The sequence below is a fragment of the Lepidochelys kempii genome, chromosome 1 (genome assembly GCF_965140285.1).
Source record: "Lepidochelys kempii isolate rLepKem1 chromosome 1, rLepKem1.hap1, whole genome shotgun sequence".
Classification (NCBI taxonomy): domain Eukaryota; kingdom Metazoa; phylum Chordata; order Testudines; family Cheloniidae; genus Lepidochelys; species Lepidochelys kempii.
Genome location: NC_136380.1, coordinates 254,458,310 through 254,474,351, shown reverse-complemented (window position 1 = coordinate 254,474,351; position 16,042 = coordinate 254,458,310). Strand labels below are relative to the sequence as shown.

General features: G+C 42.5%; 2 protein-coding genes across 2 annotated transcripts in view; both read right to left on the bottom strand.

Moving 5' to 3' along the window:
* Positions 1 to 16,042, bottom strand: part of RIC8B (RIC8 guanine nucleotide exchange factor B) — a 59,683-nt gene that overhangs the window by 26,411 nt on the left and 17,230 nt on the right. The window contains exons 3-4 of the mRNA XM_073324456.2: positions 11,091 to 11,699; positions 5,494 to 5,588 (exon numbers count right to left, since the gene is read on the bottom strand). Coding sequence (XP_073180557.1) covers positions 5,494 to 5,588; positions 11,091 to 11,699 — 704 coding nt within the window. The remainder of the gene's footprint in view (positions 1 to 5,493; positions 5,589 to 11,090; positions 11,700 to 16,042) is intronic.
* Positions 796 to 4,742, bottom strand: LOC144930247 (uncharacterized). The gene is made up of 2 exons (XM_078851800.1): positions 4,289 to 4,742; positions 796 to 3,703 (listed from the first exon to the last, which is right to left on the bottom strand). Exons 1-2 carry the CDS (start codon positions 4,740 to 4,742, stop codon positions 3,618 to 3,620), a joined length of 540 nt encoding a protein of 179 aa, XP_078707926.1. The 3' UTR covers positions 796 to 3,617.

Sequence of the window (16,042 nt, the reverse complement as noted above, 5' to 3'; positions counted from 1 at the left end):
TCTAAATGCACAAGAGTGGGACCCTTATCAAAATTAATTTGAATTTTTTGTGTGCTTACCCTGCAGTCAAACAGTTCAAGAGAATTTGGTGAAAGAAAAGAAAAACTTTATAGAACAAATTCCTTACGGGATCAAAAGCAACATTCGAGGAAGCTGCAGATTCCCCAAATAGCACAGGAAGATGACCTGATAACTAAGGCAGCTTAATGACATTTATACATAAATAGGTAGGACAGTGGGAAGGCAATTTAGAATTTTAACTATTCCAAACCCAGTCAAATGCAGGAGCACAGATCCAAGAGCATGAATTTATTGCAACTGATTCACCTTTTGACAAATTAGAATTTATACATGTATATGGCACTTGCCCCGCTAGTATACCAGTGTAGAAATGCTGGGCTAATGGTGACATAAAACACCAACAGAACAGTTCCAGACTAGTGCATCAAAGTTGTAGAAATATTTCTAACTTCTTTCTCTACTGATATTTATTGGGGTATGTCTACACTACAAAGTTAGGTTGAATTTATAGAAGTCAGTTTTTTAGAAATCGGTTTTATATATTTGAGTGTGTGTGTCCCCACAGAAAATGTTCTAAGTGCATTAACTCGGCGGAGTGCTTCCACAGTACCGAGGCAAGCGTCGACTTCCGGAGTGTTGCACTGTGGGTAACTATCCCACAGTTCCCGCAGTCTCCGCTGCCCATTGGAATTCTGGGTTGAGATCCCAATGCCTGATGGGGCTCAAACATTGTCGCGGGTGGTTCTGGGTACATATCATCAGTCCCCCATTCCCTCCCTCCCTCCCTCCGTGAAAGCAGCAGCAGACAATCGTTTCACGCCTTTTTTCTTGAGTTACCTGTGCAGATGCCATACCACGGCAAGCATGGAGTCCACTCAGGTAACTGTCACCATATGTCTCCTGGGTGCTGGCAGACGTGGTACGGCATTGCTACACAGCAGCAGCAACTCATTGCCTTGTGGCAGCAGACGGTACAATAGGAGTGGTAGCTGTCATCATCATGTCCGAGGTGCTCCTGGCCACATCAGCCAGGAGCGCCTGGGCAGACATGGGTGCAGGGACTACATTAGAAGTGACTTGACCAGGTCACTCTCTTTAGTCCTGCAGTCAGTCCTATTGAACCATCTTATGGTGAGCAGGCAGGCAATACGGATTGCTAGCAGTCCTATTGTACCATCTTCTGCCGAGCAGCCATGAAATGTGGATGGCTTGCAGTCCTTCTGCACCATCTGCTGCCAGCCAAAGATGTAAAAGATACATGGAGTTGATCAAAACAAGAAATAACCCAGCTCTGTTTTGTACTCATTTGCTTTCCCCCTTCTCCCCCATCTAGGGGACTCCTTCCTCTCAGTCACACTGCAGTTAATCACAGAGAAGGTGCAGCGAGGTAAATCTAGCCATGTATCAATCAGAGGCGAGACCAACCTGCTTGTTCCAATAAGAACAATTACTTAGGTGCACCATTTCTTATTGGAGCCCTCTGTGAAGTTCTGCCTGAAATAATCCTTGATGTAAAGACACCCCCTTTGTTGATTTTAATTCCCTGTAAGCCATGTCATCAGCCACCCCTCCCTCCGTCAGAGCAACGGCAGACAATCGTTCCGCACCTTTTTTCTGTGCTGACACCATACCAAGGCAAGCATGGAGGCCGCTCAGCTCACTTTGGCAATTAGGAGCACATTAAACTCCACACGCATTATCCAGCAGTATATGCAGCACCAGAACCTGGCAGAGCGATACTGGGCGAGGAGGCAACGTCAGCACGGTCACGTGAGTGATCAGGACATGGACACAGATTTCTCTGAAAGCATGGGCCCTGCCAATGCATGCATCATGGTGCTAATGGGGCAGGTTCATGCTGTGGTTTCCCGAGCCCAGAATCGGCGTTCAAGCACAGACTGGTGGGACCGCATAGTGTTACGGGTCTGGGACGATTCCCAGTGGCTGCGAAAACTTTCGCATGCGTAAGGGCACTTTCATTGAACTTTGTGACTTGCTTTCCCCTGCCCTGAAGCTCATGAATACCAAGATGAGAGCAGCCCTCACAGTTGAGAAGCGAGTGGCGATAGCCCTGTGGAAGCTTGCAACGCCAGACAGCTACCGGTCAGTTGGGAATCAATTTGGAGTGGGCAAATCTACTGTGGGGGCTGCTGTGATGCAAGTAATCCACGCAATTAAAGATCTGCTGATATCAAGGGTAGTGACGCTGGGAAATGTGCAGGTCATAGTGGATGGCTTTGCTGCAATGGGATTCCCTAACTGTGGTGGGGCCATAGATGAAACCCCTATCCCTATCTTGGCACTGGAGCACCAAGCCGCCGAGTACATAAACCGCAAGGGGTACTTTTCAATAGTGCTGCAAGCTCTGGTGGATCACAAGGGACGTTTCACCAACATCAACATGGGATGGCCGGGAAAGGTACAGGATGCTCGCATCTTCAGGAACTCTGGTCTGTTTCAAAAGCTGCAGGAAGGGACTTTATTCCCAGAACAGAAAATAACTGTTGGGGATGTTGAAATGCCTATAGTTATCCTTGGGGACCTAGCCTACCCCTTAATGCCATGGCTCATGAAGCCGTATACAGGCAGCCTGGACAGTAGTCAGGAGCTGTTCAACTACAGGCTGAGCAAGGGCAGAATGGTGGTAGAATGTGCATTTGGACGTTTAAAGGCACGCTGGCGCAGTTTACTGACTCGCTTAGACCTCAGGGAAACCAATATTCCCACTGTTATTACTGCTTGCTGTGTGCTCCACAATATCTGTAAGAGTAAGGGGAAGACATTTATGGCGGGGCAGGAGGTTGAGGCAAGTCACCTGGCTGCTGGTTATGCGCAGCCAGACACCAGGGCGGTTAGAAGAGCACAGGAGGGCACGGTGTGCATCAGAGAAGCTTTGAAAATCAGTTTCATGACTGGCCAGGCTACGGTGTGAAAGTTCTGTTTGTTTCTCCTTGATGAAACCCCCCGCCCCTTGGTTCACTCTACTTCCCTGTAAGCTAACCACCCGCCCCTCCTCCCTTCAATCACCGCTTGCAGAGGCAATAAAGTCATTGTTGCTTCACATTCATGCATTCTTTATTCATTCATCACACAAACAGGGGGATGACTACCAAGGTAGCCCAGGAGGTGTGGTGGAGGAGGGAAGGAAAATGCCGCACAGCACTTTAAAAGTTTACAACTTTAAAATTTATTGAATGCCAGCCTTCTTTTTTTTGGGCAATCCTCTGTGGCGGAGTGGCTGGTTGGCCGGTGGCCCCCCCACCGCGTTCTTGGACGTCTGGGTGTGGAGGTTATGGAACTTGGGGAGGAGGGCGGTTGGTTACAGAGGGGCTGTAGTGGCAGTCTGTGCTCCAGCTGCCTTTGCTGCAGCTCAACCATACACTGGAGCATACTGGTTTGATCCTCCAGCAGCCTCAGCATTGAATCCTGCCTCCTTTCATCACGCTGCCGCCACATTTGAGCTTCAGCCCTCTCTTCAGCCTGCCACCACTTCTCCCGGGTCATTTTGTGCTTTCCTGCACTCTGACATTATTTGCCTCCACGCATTCATCTGTGCTCTGTCAGTGTGGGAGGACAGCATGAGCTCGGAGAACATTTCATCGCGAGTGCGTTTTTTCTTTCTTTCTAAGCTTCACTAGCTTCTGGGAAGGAGAAGATCCTGTGATCATTGAAACACATGCAGCTGGTGGAGGAAAAAAAGGGACAGCGGTATTTAAAAAGACACATTTTATAAAACAGTGGCTACACTCTTTCAGGGCAAACCTTGCTGTTCACATTACATACATAGCACATGTGCTTTTGTTACAAGGTCGCATTTTGCCTCCCCCCACCATGTGGCTACCCCCTCAACCCTCCCGCCTCCCCGTGGCTAACAGCGGGCACACTTCTGTTCAGCCACAGGCAAACAGCCCAGCAGGAATGGGCTCCTCTGAGTGTCCCCTGAAGAAAAGCACCCTATTTCAACCAGGTGACCATGAATGATATCTCACTCTCCTGAGGATAACACAGAGATAAAGAACGGATGTTGTTTGAATGCCATCAAACATACACTGCAATGCTTTGTTGTACAATGATTCCCGAGTACGTGTTACTGGCCTGGAGTGGTAAAGTGTCCTACCATGGAGGACGCAATAAGGCTGCCCTCCCCAGAAACCTTTTGCAAAGGCTTTGGGAGTACATCCAGGAGAGCCGTGAATGCCAGAGCAAATTAATCCTTTCACACGCTTGCTTTTAAACCATGTATAGTATTTTAAAAAGGTACACTCACCGGAGGTCCCTTCTCCGCCTGCCGGGTCCAGGAGGCAGCCTTGGGTGGGTTCGGGGGGTACTGGCTCCAGGTCCAGGATGAGAAACAGTTCCTGGCTGTTGGGAAAACTGGTTTCTCCACTTGCTTGCTGTGAGTTATCTACAACCTCCTCCTCGTCCCCAAAACCTGCTTCTGTGTTGCCTCCATCTCCACTGAAGGAGTTAAACAACATAGCTGGGGTAGTGGTGGCTGAACCCCCTAAAATGGCATGCAGCTCATCATCGAAGCGGTATGTTTGGGGCTCTGACCCGGAGCAGCCGTTCGCCTCTCTGGTTTTCTGGTAGGCTTGCCTCAGCTCCTTCAGTTTCACGCGGCACTGCTTCGAGTCCCTGTTATGGCCTCTGTCCTTCATGCCCTGGGAGATTTTGACAAAGGTTTTGGCATTTCGAAAACTGGAACAGAGTTTTGATAGCATGGATTCCTCTCCCCATACAGCGATCAGATCCCGTACCTCCCGTTCAGTCCATGCTGGAGCTCTTTTGCGATTCTGGGACTCCATCATGGTCACCTCTGCTGATGAGCTCTGCATGGTCACCTGCAGCTTGCCACGCTGGCCAAACAGGAAATGAGATTCTAAAGTTCTTGGGCCTTTTCCTGTCTACCTGGCCAGTGCATCCGAGTTGAGAGTGCTGTCCAGAGCGGTCACAATGGAGCACTCTGGGATAGCTCCCGGAGGCCAATACCGTCAAATTGTGTCCACAGTACCCCAAATTCGACCTGGCAAGGCCAATTTAAGCGCTAATCCACTTGTCGGGGTGGAGTAAGGAAATCTATTTTAAGAGCCCTTTAAGTAGAAATAAAGGGCTTCATCGTGTGGATGGGTGCAGGTTTACATCGATTTAACGCTGCTAAATTCGACCTAAAGTCCTAGTGTAGATCAGGGCTGAGACAATTACAGTTAAAGATAACTTCAAGGAGTGCTGCAGCTAGAATTCCTGTAAACAATTTTATCCTCAATATTTGCACAAGTACATTTTACATTTCAGTATATTCTCTCAGTCTTAAGGGTTATGCAGTTCAGGGATTACTTTTTAATCTATTTTTTGGATAGTGGATATTATTTTTAGACATTATATTGATCTGCTAATATCTAAAGAGAAATATTTAATGCTCTAACTAAAGAAGTTATCCTTCAAAAATATATTGGTTCTGTTAATTCTACCAACCTGTGCAATTCTTCAGTTTTGTCTTCAGTAGGGCCCACGGTTAATAAGCAGTGGCGAAGGATGGCAGCCATATAACGAAATTGATGAGATTCATTCTATATAAATATAAATTATGAAGATATTTTCATTTTGACGATTGCAAATGAGGGTTTCAGGTCACTAGAATAATAAAAATTAAAGACGGAAAACACCCATTAGATCATATAATCTATTTCCTACCAATAAAGGACTGCTCTTTCAGAGTTCATTTGAATGCTTGGTGCAGTCTAGTTTTAAGTTACTCTAAATCCATTATTTCCTCTGGGAGATTGTTTGGGCTAGATTCACAAACTTTATGCACCTTTAAAAAAAAGAAAATAGATCATTGGGATTCACGAAGCCTGAGTTAGGCACCTAGCCTCCCTATACAATGAATGGGGACAGACAGAAGCCTCAGAATGGGAATCACACAAGCTACTACATGGGGAGGCTTTCCACTCAAGTTAGCCAATGGGAGAGACCAAGGTAAGGGATTTGTCCTAAGCCCCTGCCCCTCTTAAGGAGCTTGGCTCTAAGTCCAGGATGCAGGGAGGTGCCTCCCTTCGCGGGGCTGGCAGTTACAAAAAAGTTTCTCTCCTCCTGGCATAGGAAACGTATGCCATTTTTGCCAGAAAATTGGGGGAGCAGGAGAATCTTCCTCATAACTTTTAGTACAATGGTTAGGGTACTCACCGGGGATGTGGGAGACTGGTGACTTAACTCCCCCCTTCACCTGAAGGGGAGATATTCTGAGGTGGGGCTCCCTCAGTCTCTGGTGTTGAAGCTGTTGTATTGTGGATAAACAATGAAAGCATCATTGGGCCAGAAAGAGAACAAGCTCTAGAATGACTTTGTAGCATGGTGGTTCGAGTACTCACCTGGACAGTGGGAGGTCCAGGATCCAATGACTAATTATTTATATACAATGGAACAGTTTCAGTAGGAGAGAGAGAATGAGGGACCCCACATCAGGCTATCCCACTGCCCAGTGGTTAGGGCACTCACCTGAGAAGTGGCAGATCCCTGTTCAAATCCTTTTTCCTCCTCAGGTGGAGGGTGAACTTGAGCCCAGGGTCTCCTACATTTAGACCACTGGGCTAAAAGTTATGACAAAGGTCCTCCTCCTCCAGCTGTTTTGTGTAAACTCATCTAGAGGGGGCAATCTGAGAGGTGAGCTCTAAACACGCATAGTAGATCAGGCCCCAGAGGCAAGTTAGATATAGGAATGCATGTAGGGCCCAAATTGCACTGGGGCTTAGGTGTCTGGATGCCCAGCATGGGGCTGCACTGAGCATGCTCAGAGGCCAAAATATAGGCATAGGGAACATTTATAGTAAAAATTTAGGAGCAGAGGAAGTTTAGGGGCCTACATGGTTTGGCAGCAGCGGAGTGAGGTTTTTGTAAATCCCACTGGGGCCTGATTCTGGGATTTAGGTGCCTAAAGTGTCAGTTAAGCATGCAAGTCCTTTTGTGCATCTAGCCCTTCCAGTCTAACATTTCATAATTAGGAAATTTATCTTGATATTCAGACTAAGTTATCCTTTGCTCAATTTCAACTCCACAACTATCTTCTCCCTTTCCCTGCCATTTACACATACCAAATTTTGGTATGTGTTACATTACCCTTAGCCCTCCTCATTCTGTGAGGTGTCACTTCTCTGTAAGCTACCCAGAATGTCTCTGCCATTTTTTGCACTCCTGTATCTCACTGCAGGTTGGTGGTTTTTTTTTTTTGGGGGGGGGGGGGGGAGGAGGGAGGAGGAGAAGAGGGCAATCTCATCCTGGGGGCACTAGATCTATTTCCTCTGAAAGCTGGCAGCGCCAAAATTCCCAGAAGAGGAGCCAGCCATTGGTGCCAGAGATTTGTCCCTTGCAGTAATCAGGGACAGTGGCAGCAACATTCCTTCATGGCTCCTGGGCATCAATGATGTCACTGACTGCTTTTGAAAGTTTAGACTACATACATTCCTCAGTCTGATTGGGACAAACAGCCAAACTCCTCCCTCCCCTATTCCTCAGTCTTTTTAAAACACATCTCAATCTGCTGTCCTCCATATTCCTTCTTACTCTCTTCTTTGCCCCTTCAGTCCTTCTCTTCTCCCTTATTTAACTTGTCTACTCTTCCCATTCCCACTCACCCTATCTTTGCCCTTTTTTTTAAAAATGACCTCGCCCACTCATCCCTCCCCAAAAAGCCCTAAACAGGAGCAAAAAAAATACATAATTAAAGTGTGCCAATAACCACCACAATCATTGAGTTGTATGGGTTATCCCTGTCCCCTTCCCTATTTATTTTCTTTTTGACTGTTAGTTTCTCTTGGCAATGAAGATCTCAAGTGTTTGTAGAACCTAACACAATGGGATCCAATTCTGATTGGGCCCTGGGGTGCTACTGTAATATAAACGTTAAACCATCACCACCTCGTCCTCCAATTTGATACTCAAGATCAACTCTATTCTGGCATTGCTACTTTGAAATTATTTCCTGCCATTGAATTCTGGTGTTTCAGATACAGGTTGAGGTTGAATCTCATTTTGAGCTCATAGGAATAAACTCTTTAGATCCCTTTATAATTTTTCCATCCTCCCGGATGTTTGCAACGTCTCCTAATTCTGCATCGCCAGCGCACTTAATTAGTGTACTGTTTACCTCTTTTCCTAGATCATTAAAAAGGATGTTAAACAACACTTTGCCCAACAAGGATCCTTTGGGGAATGTTAAAGTTTAGAACTAGAGAGAATAGCTTTTACTGAAGTGTTGTTTGGCTTTGGAAACCTTTAGCAAATAAGTTACTATAAAAGCTCTATCTTGAAATACAAAATAAAATTTCTAAGCCTAGAAGAGATCCAATACTCATGTGATAGAAAATAGAGTGACCCAATGCAACAGTACTTCCCTTTTCCCTTCTTCATTATGCTCCCTCAGCATAAGCTGTTTCTTCAGTTCAGACTGGCTTGTTTGGCTTGTCCAGGGGCAAAGTTCTGAGATGAAACCTCCACTTTTCTAAAGATATTCCCCCAACTGAATCAGTAGGAAATGCCACTGCTGAGACTGCCAGTTCCCACACGCACAAAACTCCATCGTTTTTGAGGTTTCAGTGCGAGAAAGCATTGGGAAAGATGCCGTCTCAACCTTCTTAAAAACTCCACAGTATCTGTAATCATACCCTTCCTTTCAGGTGTCAGAAAACGAAGACAAAATAACCAAGAGTTGGCCAGATAGCTAACTGTTGATCCTTCCCTATAGTTCAGCCGCACCATGGTTTCACTTGATAGTCCACAGGACTTTGGGAAGTCTGTTGCAATATCAAATGGGCTCATGTTGGAAAAATTCAAGGAACCAAACAGTTTCTAAGAGCTTACTTCAGTGGCCTAGATCAGAGGTAAGACTACTTTTCATGCGATACGTCCCTAATTACAGACTACCTACCTAAAAAGATACAGGTGCAGACATTAGTGCGCTGTGACTGCTAAGAGATACCATATTCAGCTTCAATCTTTATGTTCTCAAGGAAGAAGACAGTGATGAACTACTCCCCTTTCAAAAAACACAGGAAGCCCAACTTGCTGCACAGTCACTATTTTGAAAACCAAACAAACGTTGCATGGAGAAAAATGCTTGAGGCTACAAATTCATCTTACCAGGGCAAGTGATAGCTTCAGTGAATTCTGCTCTATATTTTAACAGATAGGCAAGACCCAGGAGTATGTGGTCTATCCTGTCTTGAAAATATACTGAAAGATCTGGTGATCAAAATTATAATAGACATCCCCCTTTTGTGACAGCTGCAGTTCCCTGCAAGTCAACCAGTTCCAGTATGATCAGGTCTTATACAGGCTTAATGTGAGGTGTCATCTGATTTAGATATTTTTAAGCAAGGTGCCCATGTCCATGAGAGGTAGTTGCTTTATATTCAAAAGGATATTACATAATTTCTGTAGTCCCTTCGTCAGGAGATAAAACCTTCATCTGGTGCTACTGGAAACCCTCAGAGATGGAGAAGTAGAACTTATCAGCATCAAGACTTAGGTTTCAGAAGAAGGAGTTGCTACCCATGAAGTAAACACATAACATGGCTTGAGTCTACAGTTTAACATCTTTGATTTTATGACCAGGTAATTCTGTCTGAGGGAAATAAAGTCATTTATTTTCACCCAACTTCTTTCCAAATGCATACATTTATACAGCATGCATTTATATATAAATAAAATATGACCTCCTAAGTGCATATACATGCATGCATATTATACACACACTTACACTTAGGAGGTCATATTTTCCACCCCTGAGCACACACATTTAATGCTACTGTTTGTCTAGACAAAGGTAAGGCATCTCTTCCTGTCAAGAGAGACTTTTTAATTATTGAGGTTGTAAGTCAAAAGCAAGAGCAAGAAAAGTCCCTCGCTTTCTTGTGGATTATCCAAGAGTCTGAAGACTATGCTATCTACTGTGACATTCAGACCTAAACTTTTTTCTATTTTGGGAGTTACATTTTTCTTCAGGGCCCCATAATTTTGGAAAATTTTTAACTGAATTGTTAATTTCAAAACTCTTTTCAAGTCCCACATTCCTGGGTGAGTAATTCATATCCGGGCTCTCATGTTCTTAGGATTGTTAACCTCTCTGCAGATTAGTCTAACACACTGACCTTACACAAAAGAATCTCTGCTTGATAATTAAGACATTTGTTTTGAGGTTTAACTATATGGCAAAATTACTATAGTGTAAATACCTTCTCTTTAGACTTACCAGTTGTAATCATATTTACAGTGCTTGACTTGAAAGAGCTTACAATATAATTTTAAGATGTGACACAAGTGGGGTAAACAACAAAAAAGAGGGGAGGACAGGAAGGCTGATGTATCATATTCCAGGTGCCATAGGTTCTCTCGAGGCAACTGGTTTGACATTCAGCAAGAGAAAAGGTAAATCCTATTTAAAAATTATACCAACAAGGTGCATGTATTGCTTCTCATCATTTAACATCTTAAGGAAAAAAGCACACCTCTTTCCCTCAAACAATTACTTGTTCTTAAAAAAAGCTGATCTGTTTGTAATTGTGTCCACAGAAAAACAATCAAGTCATTGTTCCACAGCCTTAATTGCTGGCTATAATCCCGAGAGATGGTCATCTGAACAACACACATTTAAAGAAAAAAGTTATCCTAACCAACATATATTTTAATGTGCTTAACTAGTGCTTATTTCCCTTTGGAAACCTTAAACTCTCATCCAGCCTCATTCTCATTAGACATTCAACTGCATATTTGAGTTTATATATAAAAACCTTAAAAAAAATAAAAAATTGTATTACACCATCCATCCAACCCCCACTGTGTAGTTACTTTCCTCTGAGGACCTCAAAGTTTTTTCCTAACATTAAGGATTCACCACCTTTTTGAGGCCCTAGTTCAGAAGGGCACTTAAGCATGTGTTTAGCTTTTAAGTACTGTCCTAAACAAGGGAATGCCCTGCTCTGATGACTGGGCAATTGCTTCTCCAATTTAAGTATGAGGTGGCTATGGTTCTTGCAGACAAAATAAGCCCAATCAAAGAATTTAAACTCAGACCTTACCTCACTGTGAACATTCCAACTGTCAAGCGTCACATTAAAGAGAGCTTTGAGTGCCTCAATGGCACAATCTGTTTCTTGTAGCGATAAAGGAGATCCATCATGCTCTTCAGCAGCTTTGTATTTGTCTGTCCATCTTATGCTAAATGAACTTTCCAAGGCTTGAGTCAAAACCTGCAACCCTTGTAGCTCATGATGCAACTGTGACCGAATCTCTGTGTGCAGAAGTGACAGGAGGAAGAGAAGGCGCAAATCAAAACATTTAATGGCATCAACAAACTGTTGGTCCTTGCATTTTTTCAGTAGATTGCAAAGCATAGCTGCAAGGTTCAGTTCCAAACTGAGCTTCTGTGCAATGGCACTATTAAAAACTATGTTACAGAGGCATTTTAAAGCTTCCACTATAACAGGGAAATTGGACACATCCTCCAAAGAATCTTCTGTCATGTCCAGCTTTGCCAGCCTCATCAGGATCTGCATGTTTTCCTTTGTTGTCACAGGCACTAAAACCTTCTTATCTCTGGAGAGAATCCGAAGGGCTTCAAGACAAGCAACTCGACATGAAGTTTTTGTGTCTTTTTCGAGGATGTTTAAGATTCCTTCACACAGTTTCTGTGGACACATACAAAAACCCCCCAAAATTTTAATCATTGTGAATTTGAATGCAAAATCTTTTACTACTGTCATCCATCAAATCATAAAAACTTCAGCCACTTTCTTCAAGGAACTTGTTTTTGGTCATATTTTATCTAGGTCATTATTAGCTTTTCAAAATATGAACTGCTACAGAAATATTCAGAGAATATCTTTAAAGGTTTTCTTACACACACAACCAAAATAAATGGATAAAGATAGAGATGACAGCACATCTCCTAGTCATAAGCATGCTGCCAGTTTCACCTGGGTTCTATACATTAATCCTATTGGGTCACAGCAAGACTTTGGTTACTTTTATGGAAACAGAGGTCCTTATAATAGACCATTACATTTTTAGTTTAAAAAAGAAATCATCCACATCATAAATATAAAGGGAAGGGAAGGGTAAACACCTTTAAAATCCAGAGGAAAAGCCCTTTCACCTGTAAAGGGTTAAGAAGCTAGGATAACCTCGCTGGTACCTGACCAAAATGACCAATGAGGAGAAAAGATACTTTCAAAGCTGGAGGGGGGAGAAACAAAGGGTCTGTGTCTGTCTGTGTGATGCTTTTGCCAGGGACAGAACAGGAATGGAGTCTTAGAACTTAGTAAGTAATCTAGCTAGAGATGCGTTAGATGATGATTTCTTTAAATGGCTGAGAAAATAAGCTGTGCTGAATAGAATGGATATTCCTGTCTTTGTGTCTTTTTGTAACTTAAGGTTTTGCCTAGAGGGATTCTCTATGTTTTGAATCTAATTACCCTGTAAGGTATTTAAAAAGAATGCCCTCTGTAAAATCAGAAATGGTACTTTTTCTTCTATTAAAATTCTTCTTGTAAGAAACTGAATGCTTCTTTTCATTGTTCTTAAGATCCAAGGGTTTGGGTCTGTTGTCACCTATGCAAATTGGTGAGGATTTTTATCAAACCATCCCCAGGAAGGGGGGTGCAAGGTTTTGGTGAGGATTTTGGGGGAGGAAGACGTTTCCAGATGGCTCTTTCCCAATAATAAACACGGTTAGACGTTTGGTGGTGGCAGCGAAAGTCCAAGGGCAAAAGGTAATAGTTTGTACCTTGGGGAAGTTTTAACCTTAAGCTGGTAAAAGCAAGCTTAGGAGGTTTTCATGCAGGTCCCCACATCTATACCCTAGAGTTCAGAGTGGGGAAGGAACCTTGACAATCCTGTTCTAGTCGTCTTAAATATTTGGAATATAGTACATACCTCTCCTACTAAGCTTGAAGCTAAATGGTTCTTCATGTGCATACACCTCTCTTATTTGAGATTTAATGACTCAGTCAGATTCAAAGTTGAGGCAAACTCAAACTGGTATTTAATAGTCTATATGCTGACAGACAAAAGAGGGCATATTAAAACTAGCAAGATGAGACAGAGTGGAATGTAGACTTTTAGTAAATTAAGGTAACTAATATGCAGTCATAGCTAGGAGAGTTACAATACTACCTGCAAAATATAGTGCCAGGCCAAGCTGATCAAGAGACTCAAAGATTGTCCAGTGATCAAAAGACAGAATGCTATACTTATGTTACAAGCAGTTGTTAATTTGCATTGCTGCTTAGAAAAATGTAAGTGATTTAAGAATCAGAAGGTCAGAAAAACATTTCAATTACAGAAAGATTCTAAACACACTATTTTCTAAAAACCTAAAACAAACTCAGACAAATCAACCAAGAGAGAGGAAAGACACAGTAGAAGAGAGTGCATGACCGAACAGGGCTCCATACATTTTTTATTGCTACAAATTCAGGAAGACAATATTACTCATGGATGGCAGAGTCACGAGTCTAGTTATGAAAGTCTTCGCAAATAAGTGGCAATAAAAGATTTACTGCACCCTATACCACCCAGATCCTTTGGTTTTTGCCCTTTAAATCTTCCTCTGCTTCTTGTCCCTTGACGTACGTTAGTTACTAGTGAAACAGTGTAGTCACTAATCTGGGTAGTTCTTAGTGACATCCACTGGTGCGGTATGAATCAGTTTATGATCAGAAATATGCGCCATGTACACACACTTCAGTTTTTTAATTAATACTAAATATATTGTAACAGTTTCCTACTTAAGGAAATGTTGCAGGAATTGGATTTTTCAGCACTAAAACAAATGCTCACCACCCAGACTGAGAGCTAGAGAGGAAAGTTTCACTGGACGCGATCGAGGGAGTTTTGTTACAGTAATGATTAAGAAAATGAAGAGTCATGTTAAAACATATTATTCAACTAAACTAGGCAGGTCAAACTGTGGTACAATGCTGTGTGATACATCACGTTGTCAAACAGGAAAGCATATGATATTATAAGCAAAACGTGAGACAAGTTAGTTATTGACTGTCACACACAGCTACTTAGTACACTGGTGATGTTTTGGTTTAAAGACCTACCAGTCTGCTGCATTCTTCGCCTCTAAAAATTTATCTGGAAATCATTTTTGATAAGCACAGATGGGGTTATATTTATATCATGTATGCCAAAAGAGACAGTCACTAAAACACAGAATTTCAGTCTCTCTGAAATACTTAGTATTGTTAAACCATGGCTATGAGTTATCTGGAAATCAACAAGACACATAAAGAAAAAAAAAAAGGAAGCTTAAGAGTGGGCTTTTCAGAAGCATTCAACACTGGCCTAACTGCTTTCACTGAAGTTAGTGATAAAACGCTCTTTGACTTCAGTGGGAAAAGTTGGCCAATGCTGAAGACTTTGAAGATCTCACCCTTAAAGTTTTTTTTTTTTAAAAATAAAAAACAAACCAAAAACGATCATAGTTCAGGAGAAATGGTCAAATCAACCTCTACAGCTCAACTGACTTTTCACAAATATTTTAATTCAATTAAAAAGTTTTCTGTATAATTATCTTTGCTTATAAATCAGAAGCAGCAGTTACTGAACCTGCTAGATTTTGATAAATAATCCAGACAAGAGAGAGTGGGCAGCACTGGGGACTACAAACACAAACCTGCTAATAGCAGGAACAGAATAAATTGACCCTTTTTCTGCTAGAGTGATTCAGTCAAGAAAGCTCTGTCTCTGCTGACAGAGTACTGTAATTCACAGTGGCAGAAAAACTGTGAACTGATCCAAACTGCCACCGTGAAACAGCATTGTAGGAGAGGTGGTCTCTGAGATAACCAAGTGTGGGCAATTTTTTCCCCCTTTTTGTTCTTTAATAGTGGTAGATAGAATCCCATGGATGAGAATAAATAGGTTGTAAAAAGAGGTGAACAGCAATTTCAACAACTGTGGGACTGGCAGGACATATTGGGGGCATTGCTGAAAGATGGTAGAGTTAAGGTTGCATGGGCAACCTTAACTGTGCATTTCCTGGCTTTCAGAAATTTGAGCTTTGCTCAACTCAATGTTCTGCAAGGAAAGACTACTAGCAACCTTATCTCTGCATTAACAGTTTGCCACTGAATTTCCCAGTTTTTCAATCAGGAAAAATATATGTTCTTAGTAGTCATTTAGACAGTTGTACATATTATGTCCCACAATTTGAATACCAAGCCAGCTAGCCCATTCTCCACACATCAGCTAGGCTCCACTAGCCCTGTTTTAGCACATCTCCCAGCCATGTTGCTGACCCATTCAATGTGTTCCCTCTCCAAATTACCCCCCACTACTGGCTTTTTCTGATCTATGCAAGCTCAGTTTGGTTTCTTGTAGCTAGTGTACAAACATGCTGAGAACAAAAAAACATAATGAGCGACATGAGGAAGGGGCTTTTTTGCTGTTCCCCCTAGAGAATCACTTTCCATTTGGATAATATCATGAACTTGAAAAATATACTTTCCATTACTGCCATATACAAACCAGTAGCTGAACACCACTAGCTTATTGAGTATAACAGCGTGACTATGGATGGTTCACTGTTACAGGAACTAACTGGAATTTAAGGGTGAACAGCAAGAGTTTTGCTAAAAATAAGTATCTGCTTCCAAAATTTGCTAGGTTCTCTTATATACAATGTACTTGCATTTTTGAGTTACAACCAAGGGACCTAAAGCATAGAGAGGCACCCTTTTCAAATACACATCTATATATTATTCTACTTTGATGCGAGATTAAAGAAAATAATTTGCCTCTGCAACTACCTCACTCTGAACTGCTTGCTGATCCTATTTCCCTGTACCAGAGCAGACACTGTCAAAAATGAAGGAAAATCCAGCAAAAAGTAGTAATTGAATGTTACCCCAAAGTAATGTGTTTTTAAACCATCTTCACTTATCTTGCCTCTTATAAGCAATGCAGTTGGGCCCGATCCCGCATTCTTTTGCGCACCCTAAATTCCAATGGCAGTTCAGCA